Below are 22,775 nucleotides of genomic sequence, written 5' to 3'. Positions count from 1 at the left end.
GTACAAAACATCAGAAAATTGAAAACACAAAGAACATTTAATATTTTAATCCACATAAATGGATCCCAAAGCTTAGTTTATGATCCTCGGGGTGGAGGTAATGTGGGTGATTCATGAGAACCTTTCCCAGGGGCACCAAAGTTAGCATTTGACTATCACAAGTAGTGGCAAAAGCATGCTTGTTGCTTAGGGCTCCTTCCTGTTTCTACAATCATGACTCTTCTTACTTTCTATGTAGGAGTTTTTTCTCCGTTCCTTATTCCTCTTCCTAAGCCTTTTGTTTTCCATCACCAACCTCTTCCTTTTACTCTGATCCCTTTTCTCAAACTTGTGACTTCCATTTATAACTGCTGCTGGACATCTGTATCTTGGTGATGCATCAACACCAAAGATTTCACACATCAAAACACAAATTCACTGTCATCTCCTGCAATCTTGCCTTTCCTTTTGACTTCTGAAAACTTTTCTTTAACAATCAAAATCTTTGTTTGGAATTCCCGAGTCATCTTCAACTCTACCTTCTCCTTGTTCTACCACATAAATTCAATAACAAGTTCTATGTATTCCACTTCCTCCTTGTCAAACTATTTCTTTCCTTCCTTTCCCACTACCAACAACCTCGTTAAGCTTCTTGACTTTATCTTCCACCTAGAGTATCGTAATAGACTCTCAGTCTATCTCTTAATCTCTATTCTAGTCTCACTCATTGTATTATTAAAAAAAAAATTTTTTTTACTGTAGTGAAAATACTGCCTACATTTCTAGTCTAGAAAATTTTAAGGACACAAACATAAGAAGACACATTTAACTTGGTAACCAGAAGTATAAATATCACTTGAGGGAAAGTGGTTGAGAAAACAAAACTTTCCAGGCTTCTCTTTCCAGAAAATGTGTTGGACAAGGTACCTTTACACTTTTCTACTAAAAATAAGTAAAATTCTTTTATTTATTATAGAAAATATAAAAATTCATCAATTAACTGGACAAAAAGTGAGAAAGATAAAGAGGACAAAACTCAAGTGAAAGAATGGACAAAGTATCAGTGGAAAACTACTGAAATCTGAATAAAGTCTTTTGGTTAATTACATTATACCAATGCTAATTTCTTAGTGTTTTACAGAAAAGTGGTTATGCCGTGGTTAAGAAAGATAGGCTAAATGGAAAACATCAACTCTCTGTACTGTCTTTGTGACTTTGATATAAATATAAAATTATTCCAAACAAAAGGTTAAAAACAATGAAATGAATTGGAAGAACCCCAGCAATAAGTAGAGCACTGAAGCTAACTCTCATCTTGAAAGTACTTTCCAAATATGGTGAACTTGAGCTTTAAAATTTACAGCCATGAAGGGCACAGGAATCAGGAGTCAAAGGAAGAGTCTCAGAGGACACTCACCTGAATGAAGTTGCATCTCAAAGAGCTACTTACAGTATATGTGTGAAATTCACACTCAGTATGTGTAAAATAAAAATAATATCTCCTCTCAAGGTACAAAAAGGAAACAACTGGCTTTGAATTTTGGTGCTAAGTAGAGGGGAAAATACAAATACCTCATAAGAATTTGTAGACACAAACCAACCCTAATGCAAATTTGTATCCTGAATTCACATTACCTGAGTGGTCCCAAACACTTCAGGTTGAAACGATAACTTAAAGTGGTGCTAGTTTAACCTTGCCTCCAGATGCCTGGTAGGAAAAACACCAATATTTTGGGGAGAAACCTATCTTAAAACTGGGGCTCAAAGAATTCCTACCGATAAAGATATAAGACCTATGAGATCATAGTGTTAAAAAATCACAAAACTATTTTTTAAAAGCCAATGAGAGGAAGAATGAACAAACACAAAGACAGCATAATCAAACTCACAAATTCTAAAGTATTGAATTTTCATATACAGAATATAAAATAAGGATGTTCAATACAGTAAAAAAAGAAATAAGAGTGATTTAAATGACTAAGTTTAAAAAAGAACCAAATTGAACTTGTAGAAATGACAAATATGGTAGCTGAAATTGAAAATTCTGCGGATGGCCATGTAGCAGATTATTCATAGCTGAAAAAATGAAGTGATAAGCTGAAAGGGATATTCAAAGAAAGTACATAGAGTGTGGTACAAGGAGTAAAAAATATAACAAGAGAAGTGGCTATATGGAAGACATATTGAAAAGATCATATATATATATATATATATATTTTTTTTTTTTTTTCCTTCACTATTTCAGAAGCAAAGGAGAGAGAAAGGGAAAGGAAGAAATATCTGAGGAGAATATCCCATATTGATGAAAACAAAAACCCACAAATCTAGAAGCCCAATGGGCTCTAAGTAAAATAAATAAAAATAAATCTTACATCTGAGCACCTGGTAGTGGAAAATTAAGAACATCTAAGTTAAAAAGATCTTAAAAGCCAAAGAGAAAAAACTACATTATCTTCCAAGGAACCCAAATAAAATGAAAGCTTATTTTCCAACAGAAACAAAAGAAACCAAGGACAGTAAAATAATATGTTCAAAATCCTATGAGAAAATAACCAGCATCCTAAAGTTGGGTACCCAGCAAAACTATCTTTAAGAATGAGACTGAAATAAAATATGCTCAGGTAAATAAAAACTGAGTGTTTAGCACTAACTAAAGGACCTTTACTAAAGGAGCATGAAATAATATGCTTTGCAAAAAGGAATATATTCAGAAGCAAGGTCAGACATGCCAAAAGAAATAGTGAGCAAAGTAACTGACAAGCACACAGGTGTTAACTGTAGATGCTTTTTTATTCCTAGTTTGCTGAGAACCACAAAATGCAGGTTGGCGGTTTCCTCTGTGGGAGGATGCAATGCAGTGGAATTGGGGAGAAGCACGAGGGACTTCAAAGCTAATGGCAAGGTTCTTTTGCCTAAACTGAGTGATTGATACATAGATGTTTGTTGTGTTGTACTTCTTCATACTTTACACCTACATAAACCTTCTATGTATCTACTCAATATTTATAAAAACGAATGATAAAACCTGAGTGTGGAGTAGAATGTGTATGTGGAGGAAAACTAATTAAAGGGAGAGACCAAGGTGAGAGAAAGGCAGGTTAGTAGTACGGTGGGGTTTACTGACCACTCTGCACACTATGAGCAAGGTGGCGTCATCAGGCTTTGGAGGGACAGAGGTGACTTGGGAAGGTAGGGTTCCTGTCCAAATGGTGCCCAAAATCCAGCAGTGCAAAAGGAAGCTTTATCTTTGAAAGCGTGAAGCAGACCACCAGGTTCCGATGCTTGCTCAACAGTCTGTAGGCTGGAGAACAGCAAGTGACACAGAAGGAACAAAGGAGGAGGACGCCGCCATTCCTGTCTCCTCTGCAGACTCATCTTCCTCTACTTGTCAATTAATATTTGTGTTCTCAGCACTTTGTTCTGGCCCTTTTTACTTTCTTTCTTCTCTTTCTCTAGGTCAGTGGTTCTCAACCTTTCTAATGCCACGACCCTTTAATACAGTTCCTCATGTTGTAGTGACCCCCAACCATAAAATTATTTTCGTTGCTACTTCATAACTGTAATTTTGCTACTGTTAATGAATCGTAATGTAAATATCTGTGTTTTCCGATGGTCTTAGGTGACCCTGCTAGCGGTTCTTAACCTGTGGGTCTCGACCCACAGGTTGAGAACCGCTGCTGTAGAGCCTAAGACCATTGGAAAACACAGATATTTACATTACGATTTACATTACGTAATTTACATTACGATTCATTAACAGTAGCAAAATTACAGTTATGAAGTAGCAACGAAAATAATTTTATGGTTGGAGGTCACCACAACATGAGGAACTATATTAAAGGGTCACAGCATTAGATAGGTTGAGAACCACTGCTCTAGGTGATCTTATCTACCCTTATAATTAAAATGCAATATAGATGCTGATAGCTCCCAAATTTTATCTCTAGCTCATATCTGTTCCGATGCATCTGACTCATGTATCCAACTCTTCACCTGACTGCTCTAATTTTGTATTTCAGAGACATCCAAAACTTAACTTCTTGGTAATCTCAGAGGCTTACAGTACTAGTTTACTTTTTGCTCGTTAGGTGGCATCTGCTGCTCTGCTCCACTTTTTGTTCCAGGATGCAGGCCAAGGAGCAACTCTTACCTGGGAATGTTGATTTTGTGGTTTATAGAAAAGAAAACTTACCAAAACATAAGACCTGTTAAAGCTGCTGCTTAGAATTGATACATATCACTTCTCTTATATTTCAGTGTCAAGAACAAGTCAAACGGCCATGTGTGATGTCAAACAAATGGGGATAGCGTAGTCCTCTCACTGGGAAGTGCACAGTAAGTCACCTGGCACGAGGTGGAGTCCATCGCAACTCTGAAATCCTACTGGAAGCCGCTATGAGGATTCCCACCCTGGAGGTGGGAAACATTCTTTGCTTAGTCTATGGTTCTTTCATGTGGAAGTGATTTCTCAGTCCAGTTTTCTCCATGGCTCCTGGCTTTCCTCTCTGATATGCACTGGTCTATGTTGACCACATTGGAAGAGGGCATTAGAGATTCTGCCCTATTGGGAAACAGCTTTCTCAACTTTTATCCTTTTCATAGACTATTTACCTTATATGGCAAAAGGGACTTTGCATATGTGATTAAGGATCTTGGGATGTAGAGATTATCCTGGATTATCTGGATGAGTCCTAAGTGTAATCACCAAGGTTCTTTATATGAGAGAAGAACGCTAATGTGGGGGAAGGTGATGATGTGACGACAGAAGCAGAAATTGGATTCATGGGTCCAGGACCCAAGGAATGCCAGCAGCCTCTAATCTAGAAAAGGCAAGGAATGCATTCTACCCTGGAGCCTCCAGAAAGAACCAGTTTTCCTGACATCTGGATTTTAGCCCCTTAACACTAATTTAGTTTTCCAACCTCCAGAACTATAAGATAACAAACTGGTGTTGTTTTAAGCCACTAAATCTGTGTTAATTTGTTATAGTAGCAATAGGAAACTAATACAATGGTCTGCCTTCAAGTGATATTACGAAACTTCAGATATAAGATTAGTATCTATAATAGTAAACTTGGTAAAAAAAAAAAAAAAAAGGAGCAGCGGTCAATGGAAATAAAGCAGCACTTCACCTGGTTTCATAGAACGTCAGTGTCATAGAATGGATGTGGCTGGCCGTATGCTTGTTAGGAGTAGCCAGACAACAGAGTTCTCGCCATTTCATTTACTTTTATTTCCTAAGCCAGGTTTCCTATTTGAAAAGAGGTCTTACTGATTAGAAAATTCCAAGAAGCATTTTCAGATGGGTGCCTGTGAGTACATTGTAAGTTATCTTTATTATTAAAATGGATGATACTGAATATTTAAGATGCTTGAATTTCAGTCTCCCTGGAGATAGTTATAATTTTTTTTTTTTTTGTTAATCCTCACCCGAGGGTATTTTTTCCATTGATTTTCAGAGAGAGTGGAAGGAGGGGGTTGAGACAGAGAAACATTAATATGAGAGAAGCACATCGATTGGTTGCCTCCTGCACACACCCCGACCTGGGTATGTTCCCTTAACCAAAATCGAACCTGCATCCCTTCAGTTCGCAGGCCAACACTGGGTATGTACCCCGACCTGAGGTATGTTCCCTTGACTGAAATCGAACCTGCGACCGTTTAGTTCACAGGCCCACACTATCCACTGAGCCAAACTGAGATAGGTTTGATAGCTATAAATAGGTGAGATAGCTATAATTTTGATACCACCAAAAAGTAGAATCCACTTCATATACTTTACTCTGATGAACCCAGTACAAAACACCCCACTGTTAAGTGTATCCTTTTAGAACAAAACTGGGAAAGTCTAATATATTAGGGAAGCTAAAATATAGTAGGCCAAGGTTGAAATGATGTTAATGAAGTATAACTATTCACTGAAGTTTCAAAGAATTATTAAGTTCCTTATGACTTTGTGCAAAATATAAGGTGTTTTGAGTGAACTGTTATAAAAAATTATAAACTTGCATCTGTGATGGTAAGTTTGCTTGATATGACTACAGAAATAAAGATGTTCATATGTCTTTGATTCCTTATAACTCCAAAAGCTCTTCAGTGTGAGCCTTTCATGGGACAAGGCAGAAAGAATAATTCTATGTGATATTACAAACACTTAACTGTCCTTGATTAGCATGCATATATGCATATAAATTTCCTGGTTAACCTCTCCCTACCCACCTCCTCACCCCCTGGACAAGGTGCAAGCTCTTCCATAGTGTACTATGTAAGTGTGGTTTTTATTCTTGGAATCAGGAGTACCTTTTTCATGCATATAATCATCTCTGTATGCACTAGTCAATGCCTATTCCATGCTAATCAAGGGTGGGTGTGGGTGGAGCAGGGTCAATGGGGAAAAAATCCAAAGGGGGCATCTATAATACTTTCGACAATAAAGATAAATTTTTAAAAAAAGAAAGACACGGATAAAGAAAAACAATATTGTGCTGAAAGAACCTGTAAAGAATCAACTTGGACTCTAGTGAGCCTTTCTGCTAGATGTGTAGAGGAATGATAAGAAATGAAACACAATTGTTAGAGACATATTCCATCTTTTCCGCATTATCAAAAGCTGAAAATGTGCAGCTATTTTTGGATGTCAGGCAGCTATCCAATTTCCTCTTTAGAACCACTTCTACAGATATTGCTGCTTTACGTTTACAGGAAACAACACAAAATTGGGTCCTAAATTTGGATTGACTAAGAATCCAATCAAGAATATTTTCACTAGAATACAGAATTGAACTCCCAGCTCTGACTTTTAGCAAGTCGGAAACTCTCTGAACCTGAAACACTGGGCACTTCTGAGTTTAAAACCCTGTGATCAGTAGTTTGATTGGGATTAAATTCATTCCCATCCATACAGCCAATATTTATTGAGTGTCTACCAGGTGTCAGGCAGTTTTAGTCTCTAGGGATACAGAATTTTTTTCTTGCCAGTCTTTGGAAATAATTAATGCAATTCCCAATTTTTAGAAGAAATGAAGATCATGAGTGGTCGGTGTCTTTCTGAAATGGCCTTATTCACAGGAGGCAGAGCTGGGTCCAGCTCGTACCAGCCTAGGACTGTCTACAGTATGTAATGGTGCCTTCACTTTTCATATTTGGGAGAAGGGCTGGCCATCTGTAGCATTCTACCCTGCAATTTCACCAGATATGTTTTAAAAATAATGTTTTAGGAGTTGGCACAATAGGCAAACTAGTATCTACTCACAATTAAGATGATTTATTTTTAAAACTTTAACTTTTAAGTTCTTAGACCGAAAAGAAAATGAGAATCTAATTTCTTGCATACACGCAAACATCGAGATTCCCTTAATTGTAGTTAAAAACGTAACTGCAAACAAATGTCAAACCATAATGCCAAATGACAGCTTTCAGTTCTGTTTCACAAGTTGTTCTAAAGGAGATGTCTTCACATTTTCAATCAAAGAGATAATTTTGATTTTGTCACAACTCCTGCCTCCGTTAAAAGCAGTAAGTCTGGGATATAAGAAGTTAGCCTCTTGCTCTGAGAGCTGTTGATGGAGAGGAAATCAGAGAAAGAAGTGAGTCTTGGGGGGAAACCCCGATAAGGTTTGTTATTTTGGAATGATATTCCCGAGGACACTTCATTTCATAATCCTTTACACTAATAGGATAGCATCCAAATGGAATCACTCCACGGACTAAACATCTCTGTAACTCTAAGAGTAAGGCAGATAATCATGAATTCAACAGACACTTACTGAATGTCTACATCACCACTGCAGGGTATAAAAATTAATAAGATATGATCTTTGAGGGGTTAGCAATGTAAGGAACGATGATAGGGAGGGAACTAATACATTTTGAGCACCGACAATCTACCAGGCACAATACTAGATGTGTTAATCTTCACTAGAAGACAGCTGTTACTAATATGCCCATTTTATAGATAAGGAAAATGAACCTTTAATGGTTAAGTTGTCTAAACTTGAGACTGGTCAAGGTGAAATATACACCTATGTTTGCTTAACTCTACAGCCCGTTTTAAAAATACTAAGCCACACTACCAAAAGCTCACAAACCTTAAAACATTGCTTCCAGCTCCCTTTCTATATTCTATGCTTCTTATTGCTTCTAGCCTCCATGAAAATAGGACAAGCCTCAATGCACACAAATCTTCTCTTCCTCTAGAATGTGCTGTGAAATGTTTGTATCATATTTTCATTCTGAAGAGATAGCTCCACTTCTGATTTTGCCTGAGAGTAGAAGACAAAACTCACCATGCTATATTTATTTATAGTGAGTGGGAGAATCCTGAAAGAGTGCAAGGGTGGGGGAAGAAAGAGAGGGGTGGGGGGAGAGGGGACACAAAGGAGGCACCCTGGTTTTTTCTGCTTTCTGCAGGGCTGGGAGGCCCCTGAAGACCATATTACAACATGGTTGAGAAACAGCGCTCACATGGACAGAAGCTGACAAAATCGGGCCTTTTAAGGGAGATGCTGAGGGAATTGTGCAAACTTTAGGAGAGGCAACATGGGTTATAAAGGTTAGACACACGGACCCTGAGCAAGAAATTTACCTCGCTTAACCTATTTCCTTATGTGGAAAATGTGCAAACTCATACCTGCTTCACAGGTGAGGGCCATGACTCTGTGAGCCAGTGCAAATTTAAAACTGACTTCCCCTCTGGGTTGGTGAATTAGGAAAAGTGTTCCTTTTTAGTTTGATGTAGTCCCATTTGTTTATTTTTTCTTGTGTTTCCCTTGCTCAAGGCGATATATCAGAAAAAAAAATATTGCTATGAGAAATGTCCTAGATTTACTGTTACGTTTTCTTCTAGTATTTTTATGGTTTTGAGTCTAACATTTAATTAAGCACCCAGCCTGTTTTGTCTTCTGGACAGAAAGTATAGTGTCAGTCACCGGTGACTGACTGGGTGCTTAAAGTGTTAATCCATTTTGAGTTTAATTCTTTTGTATGGTGTAAGACGGTGTAAGATCTAGTTTCATTTTTTTTTTGCACGTATCTGACCAATTTTCCCAACACTGTTTATTGAATAGACTATCTTTACCCCATTTTATGTTTTTGCCTCTTTTGCCAAATATTAATTGACCATAAAGGTGTGGGCTTATTTCTGGGCTCTATATTCTATTGGCAAAAATATCTAGGAAGGTTGGATGAATATGTTTCTTAGCATCCTTGATACTACCTCAATACCAGAGGTAACTGTGCTTATGGCAAGTCCTCAATAAGAGGTGTTGACAAATAACAAAGAGAAGAAAAATAGAAAGCAATAAAAGAAAAAGTGGTATAAAAAGAGTTTTCTCTACTGGAAAATGCCAGACTCCACCAGTGATTGGTCCAAGTAAAATTCAGGAAAGTATCACATGTGGTCTTTTTAAATATTTTCAATAAAAATCTAACACCAATATGGGTTCCAACTCTACTTTCATTAACTAACTGTATGACTTTAAGCAAGAAATTTAACCAATTTAAGCTTTAGTTTGATCCCTGTAAAGTGAGGTCATGGGATGCAATAACCTTTCAGGTGAAATACATTTTTAATCCTGGGATTTCAGAACCTTGATGTTTCAAATATATATGGAATATTGACATAAACATTAACTATTTTTGGAAGAAATTATTCTTGACTGCACCTTTCATTTTTCAGTGTTATGACCTCTTCCTTTGTCTGATTCAGAAGAGTTTTGGTTGTCTCTAGTTCATTTTCTGCAAGGTTAATACTCCTTTTTATATCTTCTTCTTGCCTTTCTTTTGCAGTCAGTTCTTCCTGTAAAGTTTTATGTAGTTGTTGACAAGCTATTAAAGAGTCTTCTTTCTCTTTAAGCAATCTAGTATGCCTAAAAAGAAATAGAAAAAAATTCCATCAATGTGTATTAGATACTATATTTTCATGTTTATCAAAGGAATAGAAATTTTCATTTGAAATTATAGACTATAACTTTAACTTATTAAAAAGTAAGAATGCTAAGGAAATAGATAGTTCTGTTATTAAAATTTTCCCATCTACTTAGAAGCAAAAGTCAATAAACAGCTTCAAGATATTATATACTTGAATTAGGTAATATATATAAACAATACAATAAGAAAGCCAAAGTACATATTAAATAAAATGTTATTTAAAATGTGGTTTCAAACTCAATTGCTAAAAAAAATATTAATTAAAATATTTGCAATGTATACCTTGATTCAGAAATAATGGATTCAAACTTCAGTTTTCTAAGTTCTCTTTGACAGTCATCAGCTTCATTAGACTTTTTCCTAAAAATAATACAAAAGTGGTACAAATATTTTATTTCAAAATAGTTAAAGTATAACTGTTTTCCCTTTTTAAAAAAATCCTTACCCAAGGACGTGCTTAGAGAGAGGAAAGGGGATAAAGAAAGAAAAGAAAGAAAAGAAAAGAAAAAAAAGAAAAGAAGGAAGGAAGAAAGAAAGAAAGAAAGAGAAAGGGAGAGAGGAATCCATGTGAGTGAGAAACATGGATTGGTTGCCTTCCCTCTGCTTCCTGACTGGGGATCAAACCCACAACCCAGGTAGGTGCCCTGACTTGGAATTCAACTGGTAACCCTTTGGTACATGGAACAATGTTCAACCAATTGAGCCACTCCAATTGGGCTGTTTTCCTTTTTCAAACATGTTTTTCATTTATTACTTTTCTTATCTTCATATTCTATTTGTGGTTATATATGCAGATTTCCTTGAAATTAGAAATATATAGTCTAAGGATTTTTCTTTGCCAAAATAAATCTAATCTGTTAGTCTGACTATAGGGTTTTTCTTTGTAATTATTTTATTTAGAAAAACATTCTTACTATCTTCATATTATTTCTATTTTTATGGCCAAGTAAGCTCCTATCAGACTGATCTCCATTTAAATAAAAGTCTAAACTTTGGATAACATTTTTTGAAAAAATGAAAACCCCCTATGTGAAGGTATTGGATTGTAACCAAGCAGGCAGATTCTGGAGGGATGTTAACACTCGGAGTGAGGTGACAGCATGGTATCAGGTTTTTACTTGTTTGTTTAATGATTTTACTCTTGAGAGCAGTCTACACTCACCATGTGGGGAAAACTAAAATTCAGATAGAAAACTGGTAGCAAACTCACAGTCATTCTGGCCTGAAGAACTAGAGCACAGTGTTTGGGGAAACCACAGCTGCTGTGAAGGATAAACCCTGAATAGGAGAGAGCCAGAGAGAAGGATCCCAAATGCTGCATAGAAACTCTGCCCACATGTCTGGCTGAGCTCAGGACTACATGTGCACAGGGCATATTCCAACCCGCCTAGTTAAAGATAAAAGAACGGAACTATGAGGCCAAAGTAATTGTCTGATAAAGCAACAGCATCCTGCCATTATTTGGAGAAATATAACAGAATCTAGAATCTCCATAACATAACATTCACAATGTCCAGAATAAAAATTACTCATATAGGAGAAACAGAAAAGCATAGCCTGTTCTCAACAGAAAAGATAGTTAATAGGGACTGACTCTGAATTGAACCAAATATTGAAATTCACGAAGATTGTTAAAGGAGCAATTATAATTCTGCTCACAGAATCGACTCTAATTAATGAAAAGATAAGGAAAATCTTAGCAGAGAAATAGAAACTATTGAAAAGAACCAAATGGAAATTCTAAAACTGAAATAAACATTTGTCTTGATCTTATATAATTGGTTTTGTAACAATACTAAAAGTTAATATATGAAGGATGATTAATATTCCAATTTAAGTTTACATAAACTGTTCATCAAGTCATTATCCGAATGTACCTTAAAATAGCTTATACTGAACAATGAAATGTTACTTAGATTATCAATGGGTTTGCCCTACTTGCAGAATGACTTAGTTTCCAAAAAATAATTTTAAAACATCATGCACATGAATAACATTCATTTATTTTTAAACCTTTTTATAGTAAAATATGATAAAATTGTAAGATATAGGAAATTACATTTAAAATACATAATATAACAAATTATTATCAAGAGAATATTCTTGTAACTACCATCCAGGCCAAAAAATAAAACTTTACCAGCTACCCTAGAAGCTTCATATTCCTGGTCCCAGCAAAGTCCCTTCACCCTAAAAAAAATATCCTTGTGAATTTTATGGTTATCACTTTGATTTTCTTTGGGGTTTTATTACCCAAATTTTATTCCTGAACACTAATATGCAAATTGTCCCCTCGGGAGTTCGACTGGGAGAGCGGGAGTTGGATCGCTCGCTATGACGGGCAACCAGCAGCAGCAGCAGGGTGATGAGGGAAGGAGGAGGCGGGGAGGCAGGGAGGCCTAGGGACCCTACCCATGCACAAATTTTGTGCACCAGGCCTCTAGTTTCCAAATAAAATGTTAGGAAAGAAGGAATCAGGAAAAGATTAACATGCCATTAGTAAAGTGGGCAAAGGCTCTGCTCAGGCAAGTCACAAAGGAAAGAATACCAAAAGGCACATATGCAGGGATACAATTTTTTATCAGTTAAACTAGCAACTGTTTTTTGTTTGTTTGTTTGTTTGTTTTTAGTTATAATACCCAGTGTTGGTTAGGAGAGATGGGCATTTAAAAATACTGCTGAATTTGAAAGTCTGTATAATCTTTCTGGAGGGCAATAAGTCATTATGCATGAAAAACCATAAAAATATGACATTTGGTTCTAGCAAAAATCCTAAGGAAGTAATTGTGAGTAGAAAGAGTTATCTATATGAATTTCTAAAAAGTTTACTTATAAAAGTGAAAAATTTGGAAATTCTAAAAAACAAAGGATTAGTAAATAAGTTATGGTTCCTATGTAGATTGAGATACTATACAGCCATTTAATAATAATCAATAAATGTATCATGTAATGACATGGGAAAGATCATAGATCACTAAGGAAAAATATGTTTAAAATTACATTATTTAGAAAAATGAACTATAAGGCTATATCATAATATAACTACAATGTTCTTTTTTATATATCCCTGTACTTTCCAAGTTTTACACATTTGATTTGAAATCAAACAAAAATGTTACTTCAAAAAATGCTTTGAGACTCATCAGCCCCACCATGACTTTCATTCTGGGTTCAGACTCTTGTACACACTTTTCCAAATCCGGAGGCAGGGTCAGTGCAATTCCTTTTAGCGGTTACTTTATTAACTATGTGGACAATTGATCTGGGCTGCATTTTTTTTTAATGCCTGCTCTTTAGAAAGCCTATCATCCCAATAACTCCCCTCACCATGGCCCACTCCCACTGCCACTCCAGTTAAGCCATTCTTTCTATGCTCTACCCTTCACTACCCAATTGTTATCTTCACCTTCATTAGGATGGGAGAAACTGGAAGGACTAGAAAGAATGCCTACATCTCTTTAAACACTGCATTCCTTCTTTTACTCGCAGCAAAGAGTGTTAATCCTTTCTCTTCAAGTGCTTTGAGTGAGCCTTCAGAAAGGCCCCTGGTGCTCCTGCCAATCAAAGCAAAGGGAATCAGATGAAATAATTGGATATTTTCCCCTAATCTGAGAGGCAAGGGTCAATACCACTCCATTCCTTTATATGAAATAGCCCTTCTCAAACTGCCTCCTTGATATTTCTACTTTGCTACCCAAAGACATCTCAAACTTAACAAATCAAAAGCATTGTGTTTTTTTTATTTCCTTCACTCCCATATCCATATCTCTTAGAGATTTTCTCACTTCAATAAGTGGCACCAACACAATAATGATACTGAAAGGTAACACCTTATATGTCTAAGGTAACCCTCAAAGCAGCCCATTTTCCCTTCTTAGAATTGAGAAAACTGAGACCAGAGAGATAGGTATCGTACCCAGCTAGCAGTGCTGGGATTTGAACCCTAGCAGTCTGGCCTGGAGTCTAGGCTCTTAGTCACTATACTCTACTGCCTCTCAGCTGTCTGCCCTGATGCTGAAAAACCCCAAACACCATCTTTATTTTCACCTTTCCATTCTAGTCCCCTTCTTCCACAGCCACATCTACTCCATCAGTAAATCCTGTCAGACTGACCTCCAACATAAATTTCTCTTTGTCTCCACACTATAGCTTTACACTAACTACACCAGTCACTTCTCACTTGTGTGAATGCACAGCTTCCCACCTAGTCTCCCTGACTGCTCTTGTATTCCCATTCCAGCAGCCATGCTAACTGCTTAAAACAAATCAGATCAATTCATTCTCTTGTCCAAAATTCTCCAATCGTTTTCCATTGCCCTCTGAATAAATCCAAACTCCTCACTAGGCACTGTACATCCTGGCGTATTAATTTCTTACTGCTGCTGTAACAAATTACCACAACCTTAGAGATTTAAAACCACACAAGTTTATTTATCTTACAGTTCAGAGGTCAGAAGTCCTCAAATCAAGATGTCACTAGGCTGTGTTCTTTCTGGTGGTTCCAAGGGATTGAGAATCTGTTTCCTTCCCTTTCCAGCTTCTGGAGACCGCCTGCATTCCTTGGCTTGTTGCTCCATCAATTACATCACTCCAACCTCTGCTTCTATCCTCACATCTACGTTTGTGACTTTGACCCTCTTGCTTTCCTCTTATAAGGACCTTTTCTATTACACTGGGCCAGCCCAAACAATCCAGGATAATCTCCCAATCTCAAACTCCATAATTTAATTACACGTGCAAAGTCCTCTTTGACATGTAAGGCAACATACTCAGAGATTCCAGGGATTAGGACATTAGTGTGTCTTTGGAAACCACAGTGTGTCTACTACAACTGGCCTCCTTCATGTTTCTTGAATTTGTAAACTCACTCTAAGAATTTAGGGCCTTTGATCTCTCTGTTTTCAGATGTTAGCATTTTAGTATAGCCAGCTCTTTCCTGTTACTCAGATCTTAACTCCCAGGCCATCTGCTCAGGGATGCCACTCCATCAAAAGTATACCATCATCCCCATTACTCACATTCTAGTATGCCTGTTTTATATTTTGTAGTCCTTAACATTACCTGAAATTACCTAAATAGCTCCACTGGAGCTTGTCAATCTTGTTACTCCAATATCTAGTGCCTGCATACAACTGTCATGCCACATAATCACCACTCAGTAGCATCTTGAATTGAGTGAATGAATAATGAAGAATGAATGAATGAATGAATGAAGTAAAGTTAGCCTGTTCAATTTAGGATCATGGGAAAAGCAAATCTATACTCTGACAGACACTGGATGCCACCAGGCCACCTATTTGGGAGGCAAAAAGATTTTAGGAATGACCAGAGAGGTAAGAGGAAAATCTAGGAAAATTTTTTCTCACTTTTAAGGAGACACCAGCAAAACAGGCCTGTCCTGCCTCTAGGGTGGTTACATATGGATGTGGTACCTGGAACTGCAGATACTTCATGGTCACAAGGGACCCAGCCTTGGGATGAAGCCAGGCTGAGGGCAGCAGGATAAAGATGGAAGTAACAGCAAGATCTTAGAGATATTGCTGAGCTGCTGGACCGACTAAACTTGAAACCACTACCTCTGTCCCTTGCCCTTGTAGCCTAAAGCATCCTAACTGATAAAATTTGTTTTCCAATACATAACAAGTTCTTATAAATCTTGGAAAATAATTTCTTATAAACCTTATGTAAAAGAGAACCTCAAGTTCATCCATTTAAAAACTGCCTCTCCCCCTTAAGTAAAAATACACAAAACATATAAAAACATTTAAAAATCTTTAAATGACAAAAGAACCATCTTAAGTTGGATATGTGAAACCCATTCCTATCCCTATCCCTCACAAAGGGTGAGGACTGAAATTTTAAATGAAACTGATTTCACAGCACCTTCTTAAACATCCAATTCATTTACAAATTGTATGTCAAAAATTTTTAGTGAATTCTTTGAACTTCCAACTAATTTATTATAAAACAATGGCCAAGTCACAAATCTGGCTTTAAGCTACAAATAAAATAGTACTTATATGTGCCTGGGGATCTCCTGAGCTCTGAGCGCCCTGAGCAGTCCCAGGCTCTGATCCTAAATGCCCACTCTACTGCACTCCAGGGGTGAAGGAAGGTAGATGGCATAGAGATGGAAATGTTGGGAACAGCCGGCACGAAGAGAGGTCTCCAAAAGTTGGGACCATTAAGTGGCTCTATCTTTGATAACTCAAATTTTCTAAAAATGGATACTCTTCTTATTCTCTCATTTTAAGAAGTTCTTATGTAGGCAGGAAGCACACATTTTATAAATTGAGACAACAGCATCAGCATTTGTGCAACTCCAGGTAATTCATTTGATGGACTTTGGTGAGGTTATATATTTCTCCCTCCAACTCTAATCTCCTCTGACTCTTAGTATTTCTCAGCACTCACATTATAAATTATGTTAGAAACACAATGAACAAAAAATACCACCACAGCATGTGTTCATATTAAGTGGGCAGGCTCCTTGAATATATAGAGAATTCTGTGCACACTTATTCGGTAAAAATCAATGCATGTCACAACCAATTAGCTTTATTCCTTTTCCTCGGTATATTTATTTCTGTGTTTATCTTCTCTACTAACTTCCCAGGACTCCACTCTCTCTGCTGAGTTTGGTTTGTTCATAAATTCCCTTTTTTAACTGGTAGGTGCCAGCTCTACCTCTCTGCTCCTGGACTGTTCTCTCTTCACTTCATGAGCTCCAAGAAACCTTCTTTCCACAGGAGGCATCTATATGGCCAAAGCCCTCCCTGATGTTACTAGAGGGTGGGGAACAATGATTTTTTTTTTCTGGCAATCACTACCTTGTGTCTCTTTTTTGTGTTTATTCTCACCTAGAAAATTACTTCCTGGATCTAGGGAGCCAAGGACCCCCCTGTCCACTCATTCCTTCAATCTTAGCCACCATACGCAGAAATCAAACTCTTGTAATCACAATGTTATAAAGCACGAATGTTTGTTTTTTCTTATTTTACAAAAATAAATTATTTTGCTACAAAGAATCCAAATATACATTAACTTGCATTTTTAAAATTTGTTTCTCCTTATGTTAAGAATTTTATTAATGAGGATTGGATTAAATCTGTATATTGCTTTGGATAATATGGACATTTTAACTATGCTGATTCTTCCAGTCCATGAACATGGAATGTCTTTCTATTTCATTGTGTCTTTTTCAATCTCTTTTAATAATGCTTTATAATTTCCAAAATATATGTCCTATATATCCTTTGTTAACTTTATTCCTGGGTATTACATTCTTTTTTGTTGTTGTTGTTACAATTGCAAAAGAAATTGATTTTTTTCAATTCTTTTTCTGAAATTTCATTCTTTTCATTCTTAGTGTATAGAATACAGTGAATTGTTGTGCATTGATTTTTATGGCCTTAACTTTACTATTTTTTTTATTGTTTCTAATAGTGGTGTTTTTTTTTTTGAGTCTTTAGGATTTTCTATATAAAGAATCATGTCATATGGAAAAAGTGACACTTTTTACTTCTTCATTCCCAATTTAGATACCTTTTATTTCTTTCTCTTGTCTGATTGTTAGGAATTCTAGTTCTATGTTGAATAGGGATGGTAAGAGTGGACATCCTTGTCTTGTTCCTGATCTTAGAGGAAAAGCTTTGATTTTCACCACTGAGTATATTAGCTGTGGGTTTGTCAAAAATTGCCTTTATTATGTTGAGGTACTTTCCTTCTATACTCATTTTATTGAGTGTTTTAACATATTGTTCTTAGGAGTAGACCATGGTCAATACAAAGCATCTGGTTGCTAAGCATTCTAAATATTTATATTTCTGATGAGGTTCATCCTTCTAAAACATCGGAACTGAAAACCAGAACTATCAGATTATATACCACAAACTAAAAATATTTACTTACTCTAAAAGATTACATGAATTCTATTTTAGTGTTATAATTATAGATGTGCTATATTTATACTGTAAAGTAATTTTTGAAATTTCTAAAATTCATTTTTAAAATCTCTTTTATCTATTGAATTTATTGGGGTGACATTGGTTAATAAAATTATACAGGTTTTTTTCCCCAAATATTTTTATTGATTTCAGAAAGGAATGGAGAGGGAGAGATAGAAACATCAATAATGAAAGAGAATAATTGATCAGCTGCCTCCTACACTTCCCATACTAGGGATTGAGCCCGCAACCTGGATATGCGCCCCAACCAGGAATCGAAACATGACCTCCTGGGTCATAGCTTGACATTCGACCACTGAGCCACACCAGCGAGGCAAGATTATACAGGTTTCAGGTATACAATTCTATAATACATCATCTGTATACTGTATTGTGTGTTCACCACCCAAGCCAAGTCTCCTTCCATCACCATTTATCCCCCTTTTACTTTCCTCTACCTCCCTCCACCCCCTTTCCCTTTGGTAATCACCATACTGTTGTCTGTGTCTATGAGTTTTTTTGTTTTTCCCCTTCTCTTAATCCCTTCACCTTTTTCACCTAGCCCTCCAACTACTCTCCCCTCTGACAGCTGCCAGTCTGTTCTCTGTATCTATTAGTCTGTTTCTATTTTGTTAGTTTATTTTGTTCATTAGATTCCACATACAAGTGAAATCATATGGTACTTGTCTTTCTCTGACTGGCTTATTTCACTTAGCATAATGCTCTCCAGGTCTGTCTATGCTGTTGCAAAAGATAAGATGTCCTTCCTCTTTATGTCTGAGTAGTATTCCACTGTATAAATGTACCACATCTTTTTTATCTACTTGTCTATTGATGGGCACTTGCGCTGTTTCCAAATCTTGGCTATTGTTAATAACACTGTGATGATCATAGGGGTGCATATATTTCTTCATTTTTAAACGAAATAGTGCTCTGAATATTTTACAAGGGCACTTTCTTATCATTTATTTGCCAATTATTTTATTTATTACTTATATAAAACATAAGTACTCCAACATTTCAAAAATTTTCAACTATCTTTTGGAACCTAAAATTGGTAATTTTGTTTGATTGTTTGTTTTAAACATATTTTTATTGATTTCAGAGAGGAAGGGAGAGGGAGAGAGAGATAGAAACACCAATGATGAGAGAGAATCATTAATTGGCTGCCTCCTGTACACCACCTACTGGAGAACTAGCTCACAATCTGGGCATGTGCCCTTGACTGGAATCGAACCTGGGACCCTTCAGTCCACAGGCTGACGCTCTATCCACTGAGCCAAACCAGCTAGGGCTAAAATTGGTAATTTTAAGAAACAATTTCAATATTGTTTCTTCTGGGCAGATAATATAGAGACAACAATAAGAGAAAAACTTTGGAGACAATTTCACATTAAGTTACTAATTTGAGCGACCAGGGAAAGCTTTAATACATGGATGGATAGGTAAATTTCTTACCGAGGGAAAGAAACATTTCATGTACTTAAAAATATTCACAGGTCCTTCGATATACAATCTAGGCCAGAAAAATAGCTGAGAAGAGCAGCAGGTGACCATACCCACACAGCCAGATCCCTGCAGAGGAGTCACAGGGAACCCTTGGGGGGCGTTCTAAATTCGTACAGGTGGTTTAAAGTTCACCATCTTACATGAGCTTTTCTTTATAGACGTCCAGCTCGGTCACTGCCTTCTGAAGTTTTAGCCCGAGTCCCTCTACTTGACCTTGCAAATCTGAAATGACACAATATATTCATCTGATTAGGACCATTTTAAGTGTCCAGATAGTTTCATAGAGTAAACCACATTCCTTTGGAGTTGCCACTCAGCAGCTCCCAAAGAATCAGGCAGTTAACCGTTGATTCCACTTTGCCTGGATGACCACATGCAGCTTGTCCCTACTCTAAAACCCCATGGAGTTGATGGGTTTTGACAGATCCAATTTATTGGCCTCTGTTTGCCACAACATCATGCTTATTTCCAAACAGATAATAGGCTGAATTTTACTAATGTTTCCCAAGGAAATTTATGTAGCCCACACACATATGAATTCCTGATCACATGACTCACTTGTGAAACACCTGACTGCCTAACCTCCTCTTGTGGCCTGGAACTGAAGATATTGCTGAGGCCTCCTGGTAGAACTAGACATTTGTTAACTCTGGGTAGCATCTAATAGGCATTTTAATGACTTTAAAAGCCAAGGAAATGCAAGCAAGAAATTGGCTTCCACAGTCTTGAAAAGCAGAATTCAAACAGAGTTTAAGGAAGATTATTCAAACAGCTGTGTCTAACATGTCTGCGGATGCAGAACTGAAACTAAAGCACAGGAACAAATGCTTGAATCCTCTGAGTCCTGCCATTAGGCTGTGAAAGGGAACTGTGATCTGAATCCCAGCCTCAGTGACAGCCCTACTGGCACTCTTTTTTTTAATCCTCACCCGAGGATATTTTCCCATTGATTTTCAAACAGCGTCCGGAGGGAGGGAGGAAGGAGTGCGGGGGGGAGGGAGGGGGAGTAGAGAGAGAGAGAGAAACATCAACATCAGAGAGACATATTAATTGGTTACCTTCCACAGCACCCCAACTAGGGGCTAGGATTGAACCCACAATAGAGGTATATGCCCTTGACCAGGAATCCAACCCTCAACCCTTCAGTCCGCAGGCTGATGCTCTATCCACTAAACCAAACCAGCCAGGACTTGTCAGCCCTCTTTTTGGGAATAAGGTGAAAAACAATATGGGGCAACTGGTTTCTATGAAAAACAGTATTTAAAACACTGGAATGATAAAATTCCTATGTTATATCTTCTTGGGTATTTTAATAACAAACTTTGAAGTCTTTATGCATGCATACAAATACATTATCCTATCTAATAAAGAGAGGACATGCTAATTGGCCCTCACGCCATCACAAAGATGGCAGCACCCACAGCCAATAAGGAGGGAATATGCTAATTGACTGCCACACCCTCAAATATGGCAGTGCCCACAGCCACAAGATGGAGGTGCCCAGTCCCTTCAGCCCCGCTGAGGCAGCAGGCACGTGGCAAGGCCAGGCCCGCCCCCAGGTGGGCCTGGCTGCTCCATGCACCTGCCTCTGGAGTCCCCTAGTCCCCTCAGCCTCCCAGCCACCCAGGGCCAGTCCAAGGCACAGGCAAGCCTCAGATGTCAGCTGCCCAGCCACCCAGGGTCACCCGAGGCTCAGGTAACCAGGGCCAGCTGAGGCTTGCGCTGCCGGCAGTGGCAACAGCAGAGGTGTGATGGGGCATCACCTTCCCCTGATCACTGGGTCACCTCCTGCCCCTGAGGGCTCCCAGACTGTGAGAGGGGAAAGGCTGGGATGAGGGACATCCCCCACTCCAGTGCATGAATTTTCATGCACCGGGCCTCTAGTGTGTGTGTGTGTGTGTGTGTGTGTGTGTGTGTGTGTGTGTGTGTATGTATATCTTCAATCTGCCTTGACTTTGTTTTAGAAAGGAGAGCCATTTTCTTAAATCAGAAAGTAAATTCACTCCAAACAAATGTTTTAATTAGAATTTATCAGATATTGGCATAAATTTTGTGTACCCAGTACTTTCAAAGACAGTATTTAATTTTATCCCTGAAACTGCCTTGAAGTTGCTAATAGCCCCATTTTCTGATGAGGAAAACATGAGACCCTCTCTGATTCTCTTGCCTGGTATCTTACAATGAGTAACTGCATTAGCCTACAGAGAAACTCAGTAAAGATTTTAAACTATGCTGAGGCATTAATTTGAGAGGAAATAAGATTCAACAGGACTCACTTGGTAGATAGTATTTGTGGAGTACAACTTTCCATTTATCAAGTGATAACATTATATGAGAGAAAAGATAAAATAAATGGAGAATTTATTTTTTAGTATAACCCCAATTTGGAAACATAGCAATCTCATAAATGTTGTGTAATGTGTTTCCTTATTATTAAGCTCATGTGTGCTTGCAGAGGGGTTCTAGTCACATGGGCACAGCTAAGACATTTGGACCCATCCTCTGAAGAATACGCAGAGAGGAAGTTGGTGACTGTTGGTGGTGTTCCATGTCCCGGCATAGTGCAGAGTGCTTTCTCCTGTATTATTTCATTCACAGTCGCAACTACCATGACAGACAGCTACACGTTTTATTTTTACCAGTGAATACTCTGAGGATTAGAGTAATTAACTAGCTTATCAGAGGTCAGACAGCTGGTTAGAAGTGATCTTGTGATTCAGACTCAGTTTGGCCTCATTCCACAGCCCTTATTTTTCCAACTCTCTTACACTGACTCAAAATACAAAAGCTAGAAGGGAATATAATATTTTTCCATAAAAGTGTGGGCAGAGTAGGTATTGACTTGCTTAGCATATCCCAGAATCTCTAAAGAGATACATTGTAAGGCAAATGAAAAGTATTATTTTATATAAAATATGTAGTAAATCAGTGAAATTTCTAACTCCAATAGGTGGTTTATATTTTAATTCTTGAAAGTTTAAAAATTAATATAATTAAGGAAGATATTAAGACAAAGTGGTGTCATTATTACCAACTTTATGAGACTAACATTTATGACTTCCTGTTAAATGTCCCTTGGTGGTTTTGGCAGGATACAATCTTAAACTAGATGAAGCATGGGTTTGAGGCCATGTGACAAATTTTGTTATTACTTCTAAATGCTATTGTTAAGCGGGAGAATTGATTACCTTAAAAATCCCAAAGAATTGATACTTGATATGTGACTTTTACACAATTAATTCTCAATTACCTGATAATTAGAATAGACAGTAAAATTGGCAGATAATTCAAAACCATTTCTGTAATATTGGAAGTATCCTTAGACTCACATTTGAATATACTTGGTCATCACAGTTCCAGAATTTACTGGGTTTAATGGAAAATAAACTACACAATCATACTCAACTCCAGGAA

The 22,775-nt window shown here is 37.3% G+C and overlaps 1 protein-coding gene across 1 annotated transcript in view; it reads right to left on the bottom strand.

The window, feature by feature from the left end:
* LEKR1 (leucine, glutamate and lysine rich 1) overlaps nucleotides 1–22,775 on the bottom strand; it is a gene marked incomplete at its 3' end in the record, with an annotated part of 117,226 nt that overhangs the window by 21,980 nt on the left and 72,471 nt on the right. Inside the window, exons 7-9 of the mRNA XM_079767262.1 lie at nucleotides 19,502–19,583; nucleotides 10,189–10,266; nucleotides 9,642–9,845 (exon numbers count right to left, since the gene is read on the bottom strand). Coding sequence (XP_079623388.1) covers nucleotides 9,642–9,845; nucleotides 10,189–10,266; nucleotides 19,502–19,583 — 364 coding nt within the window. The remainder of the gene's footprint in view (nucleotides 1–9,641; nucleotides 9,846–10,188; nucleotides 10,267–19,501; nucleotides 19,584–22,775) is intronic.

Source organism: Cnephaeus nilssonii (assembly GCF_951640355.1).
Source record: "Cnephaeus nilssonii genome assembly, chromosome: 3".
Taxonomy (NCBI): Eukaryota; Metazoa; Chordata; class Mammalia; order Chiroptera; family Vespertilionidae; genus Cnephaeus; species Cnephaeus nilssonii.
The sequence above is the reverse complement of the archived record's forward strand: the minus strand, read 5'-3'. Positions and strand labels throughout refer to the sequence as shown.